This window comes from Camelus bactrianus, chromosome 17 (assembly GCF_048773025.1).
Source record: "Camelus bactrianus isolate YW-2024 breed Bactrian camel chromosome 17, ASM4877302v1, whole genome shotgun sequence".
Lineage (NCBI taxonomy): Eukaryota > Metazoa > Chordata > Mammalia > Artiodactyla > Camelidae > Camelus > Camelus bactrianus.
The window spans coordinates 14,383,727-14,395,830 of NC_133555.1; the positions used below are offsets into that span (position 1 = coordinate 14,383,727).

The 12,104-nt window shown below is 39.3% G+C and overlaps 1 protein-coding gene across 3 annotated transcripts in view; it reads left to right on the forward strand.

Moving 5' to 3' along the window:
- Positions 1–12,104, forward strand: part of CNTN3 (contactin 3) — a 299,939-nt gene that overhangs the window by 230,182 nt on the left and 57,653 nt on the right. For all 3 annotated transcript variants that reach the window (XM_045507068.2, XM_045507069.2, XM_010970589.3), the window contains exons 12-13: positions 7,718–7,845; positions 10,600–10,775. In XM_045507068.2, the coding sequence (XP_045363024.1) occupies positions 7,718–7,845; positions 10,600–10,775 (304 nt within the window). The remainder of the gene's footprint in view (positions 1–7,717; positions 7,846–10,599; positions 10,776–12,104) is intronic.

A 12,104-nucleotide genomic window follows, 5' to 3' on the forward strand; every position in this document is an offset into this window, starting at 1 on the left:
TAAAGAGCTGTGCAACTCTTCCTGAGCAAAAGTATGCAAATAGGTATGTCCAAATTCAATTGATTGTGATGGCTAACAGTCAGTGTCCTTAAAATAAAGTATGAGTGTTAATGTTTTATTCTTTCCCTTAATCCAAGGGTAACTTTGAATTTAAGACTTAAGACTTTTGAGGAATAGATAGGCATTGTTTTTAGCTAATCTTCCATGAATATCATTTCTCACATGTATGTTTTAATAAGCTTGGAAATAGAAACTATTTTGAGGTTATGTTCGGTGTCAAGAATTTGGGGTAAAGAGAAGGCACTGTTATGAAAATGCAGAGTCAAATGCTTAAAGAGTCAAATGAAGTAGTGTTTAAGTATATATCATCTTATTAAAGGGGCGGTGCATCACCAGACTCTGTGTCTGAATAGATGATGATAATTACATGTCTGCATGGAGATGGGACAAGAAAGTTCATATTATTGGGGCTGAGTTTTTTTCTCAGAAAACCATGGGACTCACTCCAGGGTATGGATGAATGTATCAACTAAGACTCTACATTCTTGAGCTATGCAATATCACCACTCAATTTTTGTGCAAAATAATTTTTAAGGAGCCAGTCATCAAATGTACACAGTCATCATAAAAGAAAACTCAATAAAGCATGTCTGAAAAGGCTCATCCTGAAGCATCCAAGACAGTGAGATTCCAGACGCACTCCTGTGTCATCGGATGAGTTAATTGCTAGCAGGAGTTGCTAACCTGGTGTCCACAGAACCTTAGATAATTCATCTTGAATCGTATCAGATCTCTTGTTATTGTCATGGGTGTCTGTGTGTGTATTTGTTCTGCACACATAGTCCTCATACTTTTCAAATATTCAAAGAGCTTCATGACACAGAAAAGTTAGAAACACTGCCTAAGGTTGCAGTTGAGCCATTTAAATATTGACAGACATCTGTCAAAGAGGATGACCTGGGGTTGGAGTAGTGGGCCCCAAACCATTCTATTTTGCAAGACTCTACCATCAGGGCAGGTGTGTTTTGGGCCATTCTTGATCTGCAGTAAAACCTTGTCCTCTCTATATAGAAAACTGTCTCTGAACCCTTCATACTGATTGAGACAACAAATATTTATTGAACAAATACTATGTACAAGGTACCAGCTTTTAGTAGCTTGTATCCTATAGGGGTTGGGGCCCTCTCGTTGAGAAGAAATTCAAGGATATTGCACAAACTTACTACATGAGCTGCAGAAACTGACTTAGGAAAGGACGGGACTGGAGGGCTTCTGGAATCCCAGCAGCAGGATTGCACCATCTTGTCAGGGCAAGTGCTGAAATGAATGAACTAACCATTATTTCCGTCCTTGTGTCACTGATCAAAGTCTGAAGAGGGAGAATCCAAAGGACGTAGCTTAATTACTGATTTTCGAAGTGTAATCTCTGTATCAGCGGCATCAGAATCACCTGGGAACTTGTTAGAACTGTAAGTCCTTGGGCCCCATCCCAGACGTAATCTGGTGGTGGGCCCAGCAACGGGTATTTGAGGAAGTGAGTCCTCCCGGGAACTGGTGCACAGAACAGCTGGAGAAACACTGCCCTGTGTCCCGTATTTCCTCCTCGTCTAGGATAGGATGGGGGCCTAGACTCATATGCTTACCAAGACCGCATCCAGTAGTGCAAGAGAATTCTCCAAAGGAAGGTCAATGTTGGGTACCGAAGAAATGGAGGTAGATTGTGGGCAGCTAAAAAATCCAGCACCTTCTACGTCTCTTGAGTGAATGAAATTTCCCTTTTGCAGACAAAGTAAGTATCTGGCTCTTTAGCGCTATTGTTGGAGGTGAGCCCCAATCCAGGCCTGTTAGTCTCTAGGAAGAAGGTGCCCATTTGGGTAACACTGTGTCTCTCTTCAGCCCCTCCCCGGAGGAAGAGTCTGACCTCTGGAATTGGCTGGAAGACCTTGGCATTGTAGCTCAGCCCTCTCCCTTTTTCTCTTCAATGTCTGCCCGCCTACAGAGAAGGAATGTGTTCTGCTGTTCTGCCTTTCAGTAAGGGAGCTTGTGCTTGTCGACCTGTGCCAGGAGGCTTAGGTCTGCCTAATTCTGGGATGAAGTGTCAGGAAATCATTATTGCTTCACCTGTGCAGTTTTGCATCACCTTTCCCTGTAATATAAGTAATAGAACAGGCATCTTGATTTTCACTGATTTGACTCGTGAGTCTATGTCTCAGGCAGAGGAGAAGAATGTCAAGTGCGAGGCCCCTTTGCATTTTATTAAGTATTCCTTTCGAGGAGTTCTTTGACTCCACGAGCCATCAGAGAATTGTTGATTTGTCATATTCACTTGTTTGTTTTACTGACTCACTCATCTGAACACTTACAATTTTTGCAGATACTGTATTGTATGAGGATTTAACTGTTTCAAATGGATGCTTGTCTGGGCTTCATGAATTACTTAAGTAGTTTTATATAATCGTTCAAACAGGAAACCTACTTTTAAGGGCCTTTTTGTTCTATAGATTTGAGTCTATTTTAGAAGGAAAGACTGTTGAGTCCCCGTCATAACAGTAAATGTAGCTCTAGATATATTTGTCATGGTGGATATGCATTTGAAAAGGTATTATAAATGTGATGAAAATGTTCCTTTATTGTTGATTCTCTTCTTATGAATATGAGGAAATATAAATTGATATGAAAAATGTGTATTTATCTTGGCGGTAAAGTGGAGCCACACCCTATTTCACTAGGACCTCAGGTGCCTGTTTCATGTATTCTGTGTCCAACAAAATAATGGAGCCACATAGTATTAGCCTGGTGCTTAGTCAAAGATATGATAATTAACTGCTGAATCTTCTCTAACTCTGCCTCTCTTATCCTTGGAGATTTTCTAACCAATAAATCACTAAGCTAACACTGTTGAATTTATAAGATGAAAGTTCAAAATGATAAAGCTGAAAGAATGAAAATTCTAATATTATTTTCCCAAATACTATTTGTAGGTTATCTTTGAACTCAAGGGGGAGAAGTTATTTCACCAAGCATATGGGAGATTGCTTGTAAATGAAAACATACAATATATGCTCTTTGTCTCTGACATTTATTTCCTCATGCATTTTCATCAATTTATATTTGCTTTTCTTCACCATCATTATTTATCCTGTAATATATGCATTGTGAGTACTTTTTCTTACAGCTAATTGTGAGCATCCATCTCTTACAATATGTACTCGGAAAGTGAAGTCCAAAATAGCCTTGTTATTTTCTATAGAACAGTTTAATCATTACAGTCTCATGTGATCTCATCTCCACTGAGATGAGCTTCCTGAGAAAATGTAGAGTTGGCAGTGTGTTTGTTAAAATTCAAACTTGAATAAATTACTGTGATATTCGGGGCATAGGCAGGGGAAAAACAATGTTTTCAGAAATTCTACCTTGCATGCATAATACTCCACACTTCCCCCATTCTAAAACACAGTGTGTTATTATGGATGCTTAAATGTCATCATACAGTACAGGTCAATGTTGCCTAGACAACAGTCTACTTTCTGAGCAAAGAGTTGTAAATTCAATGCCATCTCTGAATTACAGCATAGACCATTAGAGCAGCTTAGAGCAATTAAGTTATTCATCCCAAACTAACCATAGACTGCACAAAGTTAAGTGAAATAATTAACCTCTTTTACTACAAAAGGCAAAACCAGTAAGAGGGTACATATAAAGGTGTATTTATACAACAAATCGAGGAGTTTAAAATGCCACAGTGATTAAAATTGCACATTTCTCAAAGCAAAATGGAGCACCACATTTCTGAATGCTAATCTCATAAATCTTCATTTAATTTTTTGTGCCAAGACTAAAGTCACCCATTGTTATCTACATTTTCAGCTCTACCTATTTGCAGAAGAATGTGTTCCCAGAAAGTGCAGAAAGCAATTTCATTTATGGTGAAGTGGTATAAAATTTTCACTTCGGATCTCTGTAGGGAAGCATAGGTTATTGAAGGTTTTCTGTTGAGAAACAATTACTCCATCCATTTGCTGAATATTGTTTATTTTTATGTTGTGTGAAATGCCCTGTGGGCATCTTAGAACTTACTGGAAGAACCAATTTAGGAAGAAAATATCCAATTAGCTCAAAATTTTACAGTGTACAGAGTTTGCATTCTTTGAGCGTCACTATGTTTGTTTTGGCGTCTTTGTGTGATTCCTGAGGTGTTAGCTTTGCCTTTGAAACTTATCCTATGCCTTATGCCTTATCTCAACTTAGTCATGAGGTTAGGCCTGCTCTTTTAGAATCATTAAACTTCAGGCACTAAAGGATTTCTAGTTCTTCCAACATTCTTAATAGTTTTATGTTTTAGTGAAAGGTTAGCTGTTACACTAATTCATACCTTGGGAAGATATCTGAAATTGCCCGCTTCTGCTTTGTGGCCCCCAGATCAGAAGCTCTAAGCTTAAACTGAGTATTTGTTCCGTCAACAAGAGACATTTTCACTGTGTTTTATTGCTTACTAATCTCAGAAGTGGCTGATTGCACAGCCTCCTGGAGTTTCCAATTCTATTTCCACCTGATAACGCAGAGCAGATAAGGTTGCCTCACCATTTAAATGTCTTCAAGACCTTTGGTTACCATCTTCCAGCTTGCTTTCTTTACATATGAAAACCCCCAGCAAACCTGCACTTCTTTTTAACAGCAGTGGTAGGTAAAATTTACTGAGCAATAATGCTGTGGGTCAAGGACTATGTTCTTTGGGGATCAGGACCAAAAATTTTACAAGTAGTATTAGCAATCAGAATGGGTCAGGAGCTCTGCCCTTGTCTGTACCCTTCCTCCTCTGAGACTTCCCTCAACCAGTTTTCTCTGTTAGTCTCTTTCCCTCCCTCCCTCCACTCCTCTCTCTGTCCCTTATCTTCATTTCCTCCCCATCACTGACTTCTTCCTTACTAGTACGAATGTACTTGCAGTCCTCTTATCCTAGGAATTTCTAAATTCTCTTCGAGTCCTCTACTGCCTCATCTTTCTTTGTTCCACATATATATTAATGTACATATGTATTTAAATATGTGGAAATACAGAGTGATCTGCACACTTTCTGAATTTACTTCCTTATAATTTGTAAAGTGCCTTGCAACCTTCCTTCACCAACCCGATCTCGTCTATAGTGACTCTCTAGGGCGTACGATCATTTACTCATTCAACAAGCATTATTTTTTTTAGCATCTCCTCTATGCTAGGATCTGTTGAAGGCTTCAGGAATTTAGTGGTGAGTAATCCAGACACTATCCAGACACTCTCCCTGCCTTTCCAGAGAGCTCACAGTCTCTGAGCTTACTAGAGGAAAAAAGTATTATCAGATAAGCAAAAATAGGGTACATAATCAGCCAGTTGGCACATGCTATGACAGAAGCAAAGATCTTGTAAAATCAGTTCAGGAAGACATAATCCAACCCATGGGTTCAGGGAAGTGACCAAAATCTGAAAGTGGAGTAGACATAGAAAAACAGGTTTAATAAAGGCCCTAAGATAGGAAGAAGCATAAAAGCAATTAAAAGAAGGCTTGTATGATCAGAGAAAAGGAAACGAAGGGTAGAATTCAGGAGACCTCGTGTAGTTAGAGAGGCAAGGTCCTGATGGGAGAATGTGGCTAAGGCTTAGGATACAGGCTTTGTCCTCCAGGTAGTGCTAGGGAAGGGGGTCTAAGCACAGGATGGGCAGGAGGGAGTGAGCAGGATTAGTGATCAAATTTCTGTTTCTTTACACTAACTCCCCATGTTTCTGAAAAGCGTCTTCATCTCCTAAGTTCTCATTCATGTGCACCTCTCTGCAGGCTTTCCTCTTTTGTTTATCATCACACACGATTAGAGAAAAATCTCTGTTCTCTGATAAGGTAAGATCTAAAGAGATTTTTTTTTTTTGATCATCTATTTGTGAAAAGTGATCAGATTACATTTCACACCCAACAAAGTAGTCAGGGTTCCATGAAGGAAACCAGGCATAACACCTTTTTTTCTTTTTTTTTTTTTACATCTTCCTAGGAAAGTTCTTAGGCTTTTTAACCCTTCAGCTTAGTTCCTCAAGTTGAAATACAGTGGTGTGTTTTCTTATTAGCTGTCTAGGACATTGTTCTCAAACCCTTGTGTTTTAAATATACTTTGACATGTTAGAAAAAAACACACACATGAGCAGCTAACATTCATGGATAGCTCTGTCTAGCATCATGAACAGGTCCCTGTGTGCTAGCTCTCATTCCACTGCAACTTTCTCACTCAAGGAAACGTAACCAGGATGCATGTGAAAGTGGATGGATCACAAGCTATGGAAAACCCGCACGCGTGCACACACACACACACACACATTCACACATATACATGTAACATAAAATTCATATCTTCTGTATTGTTGATACATAAACTTGTACTAGTAATCACATTTTTGACACACACCTAAAAATCTTGTAGCATATAGGATAGTATTTAGAGACTGAGTCGAGATCCTCCAAGTCTATTCTGATGTCCTCAGCATCTTTTCTGTCTCCTCTACCATACGGCCCAAAAGTTGGAGGCATTTATTGACACATGTCATGTCATGCTGACCCTGGAGTTGCAAACATTTTCAGAAGTTTACCATCCATTTAGATAGATGCTAAACTCACCTGTCAAACATATGAACCATAAAAGATAAAAGGCATCCTAAGCATTAAATGCATGGTATGGATAATGAAGATTTTAGGAATTCGAAGAAAAGAGAAATAATGCTGAGTAGACAAGAATGGCAGTCACGATTCCTGTATCAGACTAAGGACAGGCCAACTCTTTCTCATTCTTCTTTCTCAGTTCAAATGGCACCTTTTCTAAGAGGCAACTTTTTTGAAGCACCTCATCATGGAGGCACTCCCTGTAGCCTTTGCTTTTGTTGTATTACCTTGTCTGTATCCTTCTAATTACTTCTCAAAAATCTGAACTTATTGTATTTACCTACTTAATCACTTACTGTCTGTGCCACTCACTACACCATCCTTTTCACGAAGGTGGGGACTTTCTTGCTCACCCAGTACTCTCAAGGACTCTACTAGCGTCTAGCACATATAAGACACTCATTTGTATTCCCCTTAGTTAATTAGTTAGATGCAAAAGCTTTAAGTACTTTTGATGTATGTTTAGAAACTCTAATATGATGTGCATTTGTGTTGCCCAGATTCTTTGCTGTAGCTCATGGGTGACCATGCGTACGTTCTGTTGCAAACTTTGGATTTATGCTACGTTAAATGTGACTCTCTCTGGTTCATAATGAGAGGCCAGTGAGTTTCTTATTTCTCATATGCTGTTTCAGATTTAGGGGAAACAGTGTCATGTCTGCTTTTTTTTTTCCTCCAAATTGATAAGGCTAACCCATGAGTAATCTACTTCACCATGTGCTTTTGGAAGACATTTCACAGTTATTTGATAAAGGCATCTCCCGTATCAGGTGTACTGTTAAGTAATGCTGTGAAGTAAAGCTGTGTGAAAATGTCAAGAAGCATTAGTAAATTGGTAAAGCGTCTTATTTAAGTCAGCTATGTGCATGTGTGTACAAGTTTTCTTTTAATTTGCTCTATTCCCAAGAAGTCTAAGGGCTGGTTTATCTAGCCTTAAAAATAAAAGCTTAAGGCAATACTTCTGTTAATTTTTTTCTATGCATTTTGAAAAAAAAAAAGTGATGACTCTACATTTATTAGTCCCATTTGTATTTCCTTTAGGATTTCTTTTTTAAAAGATGGTGGATTCAAAATTACCAATGTGACCAAAGCTGATGCTGGAATTTATACCTGCATAGCAGAAAACCAGTTTGGGAAAGCAAATGGTACAACACACCTGGTGGTTACAGGTAGGTGCAGCTCTTAAAGATTGCCTTACGTAGGGATGCACTGGGTGCTATGTTCCTAACATCACAAAGCAAAATATTTTTCACAACATGCAGTGCACCAAGAAGGTAGGACTTGTATTTACACTTGTGTTATTTTTAACAAGTGAAAGTCAAGAGACGATTCTTGATATTTCTTTATATACCACAGTGTGCACCAGGGAACACACGAGTTAAACCTCTGCAGGCCTAACGGGCAATAGAATTACAAATAGTACATGCTGCTGGTCTGCTTTTAGCTTATGCTATTCTTTTATGTCACATCTTTTGGGTACACTTTTTTCTTATTTCTTGTCTTTGCTATTTCCTGGAGATGTTTAAGCCCATGGAATAATCCTTGCTACTATAAGAGTCACTTAGAGTTGTGGATATATTTTGTTCATTCGTTCATTCAAAGAAATTGAGCACCTACCACGTGCCAGGTACTTGGGTTAATCAGTAAACAGAGGTACAAAGATGCTGTCTATGTGAAGCTTACCTTCTACCAGAGGTAGAAGGGAAATAAGCAGTAGGAATAAAAAGCAAGGAAACTATTAGGAGGGAAAAAGTTGCCAATAATTAGAAAATACAGAGGAGTGTATGGGAGACATAAACATGAAACAGAGTGATGAGAATCAGCCTTGTTGAGAAGGAGAGGTGTGAACAAAAACTTCTCAGACATGAAGGAGTTAATAGATTCCTTGGGGACAGTCCTGTAGAGGTTTCGTAGACCTTATTAGGACTTCAGGTTTTAGCTGAAGTAGAAGCTGGTGCCAAGTTTTAAGCAGAGGAGTGAAAAGATGGGAAATACATTTTTAAAGGATTGCTCTGGCTGCTCTGTTTAGAAGAGACTGTGGAGAGTCAAGGGTGGAAGCAGGGCGATCTCAGGAGACCATCACAGTAACCCAGGCAGGAGTGCTAATGGCGTGAATGCGGGTGGCAGCAGAGCAGTTGTTGGGAAGGTATATGATCCTGCATCTGTTCTGCAGGCAGAGTCAGTGGGAGTTGCTAACAAATTGGATGTGAGGTCAGAGAGACTGAAAGAGAGGGATGCCTGCAGGGAAGAATAACAGTCAAAACAACTGAGATGGGCAAGGCCGAAGTTGTACAGGTTTGGGAGGTGGAGGAGGGTCAGATTTGTCTGCATGTGTTGCATGTAAAGTTTTTATTAGCCTCTATCTGTAAGTCGGACCACAGTATTCGGCAATAGTAAATAAATCCAAGATAGTGGGTTAAAATAGCAAAGATTTACTTTTTGCTAATGCTCCAAGTCCATGGGGGATCAGCTCTGCTGTCTTTATTCAGGAAAGAAGTGTCCCAGTGCCTCCACCATCTGGCACCTTGCCCATCATCATGGAAGAGGAGAGAAGATGTGTCAAATTGCCCATTAGTCCTTCCAGGCTTCTGCCTACCAGTGCCAAATAGCACTCTACTTACATTTCATTGGCCAAAGCATAGCATTTGGCTATGCCTGAGTTCAGAAGCATTGAGAATTTAATCCTACTGTGTGCTCTGAAAGGAATAATGGTGAACAGTAAGGTCTATCATAACACCTGAGTGAAGGTGCCAAGTAGCTAGTTGGATAAATGAATCTGAATCTGGGGAGAGAGATGGAGGATGGATGTATATATTTGGGTGCTGTTAGCATATGGTTAGGTACTTGACTTGAAGAGACTCGGTAACATCACCAAGACAGTGAGTGAAGTTAAAGAATATGAAAAATCAAGGGCTGAGCTTGAGACAGTCCAACACTGAGAGATTTAGGAAAAGAAAAGGGACTCAAGAAGAGACAGAAATGGAGAGTCCTGCATGGTAGGAGAAATTGAAGAGAGTTTGGTGTCCCAGAGACCAAGCAAAGATAGTGTACCAAGGAGAAGATAATGAAAAACGGTCGCAGATGCTGCTAAAAGGTCAGTAAAGTAAGAGGAGGTCAAAACATTTACCACTGGATTTCGCAGCAAAGTGATCACTGAGGACCTTGATGAAAGCAGACGGGATGGGGGTACTAAAGCCTGCCAAGAATGAGTTAAAGAAGAAATTAAGTAGAGAAACTGTAGACAACATAAAAAATGACTTTTTTTGAAGACCTTGTTGCAACATGGAGCAAAGAAATGGGGAGTAGCAATGGAGAAGAGGAATCAAGAGAAGTTTAACTCACAAAGGATGGAAGGGCTGTGGTGATGATGGGGAAAGAAATGGGCATGTGGACATTTGCATTGGGGGAAAAAACAAGTCAATTTACATTCTAACTTACCATTCCTCTCATTGTACCTATTCTAAACGTCTTCCATGTAGTCTTTCAGAAGTCTGAGTCTATTTAAATTTTGGTAGTGATGCACTTTCCAGTCATTCAAAGTTGGTGAAAATATGGTGGTTTCTATTTCTACTCCTGTATTTCATGATGCAGTAACACTAACATGAAATTGATTTTGTAGTGGTATTATAACTCTTGTTTACAGGTGACTTCAAGTTTTAGACTTATATATCCCATAAATTTAGATAACCTAATTCTTTTAACAAGAATTTGTGGATCCAATGAAATATGTTATGGGTCTGCATCAAAATGTCTTTTTTAATCTTGAAGGCCTTTAATTATGTAGAGGTATATATATACACACACATATAGATATCTCTACAAACTTAAAATACTGTAATTTAGATGAACAATCTGTGAAAATTGCTTTCATCGAAATAAAAAATGCTGAAGTTGTGCTTAAAACTTTGTTATTTCCCCAATAGAACCAACGAGAATAACTTTGGCACCATCTAATATGGATGTATCGGTGGGCGAAAGTGTCATTTTGCCCTGTCAGGTGCAACACGACCCCCTTTTAGACATCATGTTTACCTGGTACTTCAATGGTGCCCTCACAGATTTTAAGAAAGATGGATCTCACTTTGAGAAAGTCGGTGGGGTAAGTTGTGACGCTTTCCTCATGCTTTTCACACGTGTCTTTGATATATTGTCCCTAAAGAAACATCTGGCACGTATGTGATACTCTAGTAATGTTTGTTCTATGAGTGAATCGAGGTTTTTGATTCTGTTGTGATCTAATTTTATTATCGTAATTACCAGAAAAAGCACATTTACTTCAACCTATAAATTACAATTTTATTTAAAATTGATGTTTGCTGTGTTTATATTAAATATTTTGCACAATATTTTTGTTGTTAGGATTCCATAGAAGGAAAATATTCTCTACAGGTGGTTATTTTCAACATGACGTGTTAATGAAGTTGAATGAAGTCACATTTGCTAAGTGCCTCCTATGTGTCAGGCCAGGCCCTTCATCCTAGTTAATCCTTACAATTGCCCAGGATGTTAGTGGTAAGAATTGTCATTTTCCATGTGCATAAACTAAGGATTTGTAGAGTTTGTTAACTCGCCCAGGGTTGCTGAGCTAGTTAGTGATGGAATTTACATTCAAACTGAGATCTGTGAGTCCTCAAATAAATACTTCCTATTGTTCCATTCTGTCTCCTCATTAGTGATGGTTCCACGTGAGGAAGAATTACATATTTGAAGGAAAAGTGGACACCTTGAGGAGAACTGTTAAGAAGTGACACTCAATGACCACACAGACTAACAGTAGGCCTCAGACCTGGTCACATGTCTGTGACCCCAGAATCACAGGGCCAGTTTCCCTTGTAGGCCTGTTTGCACTGATGCAGAGTTAGCTTCATTCATTTTGGCTAAGATGTCAGTGGTGCATCACAGGAGAGTCTGGGTTTTCTTCTTAAGGACACAGTGGCGTGATGGTCAACTCTGCTATATTCATTTGATACATATTTCTTATTAAATGTATGTATGTGTATACATAGGGCTATCAATGTACAAGGAATGTGTGCAGCTTAAAAGGGTGGTGTCAGAACTTGAATGATGTCCCCTCAAAAGATATGTTCAAATCCAAATGCCTAGTTGTGAAATATTAGACTCTATTAGTCTCTGCTTCTGGTACCTGGCAGAGCGTTCCTAAAACCCTTGGAGTTTCCTGGGTGATAAAATATCTTTTGTTCTAATGGGCTCCTGGATAGCTTCAGGATGCTCACGGGAATGACCAAGCCAAGATAGGAGGTTGGAGGCTTCAGCACCGCCCATCCTACCCCATCCTCCAGGAAGAGGAGAGCAACTGGGGACTGAGTTAACTCGGATGAGGCCTCTGTGATGAATCTTCCATAAAAATCCCCAAAATAGAGAACTTTTCATCACGAGAGCTTTCGGTTTGGTGAACACATCTACGTGC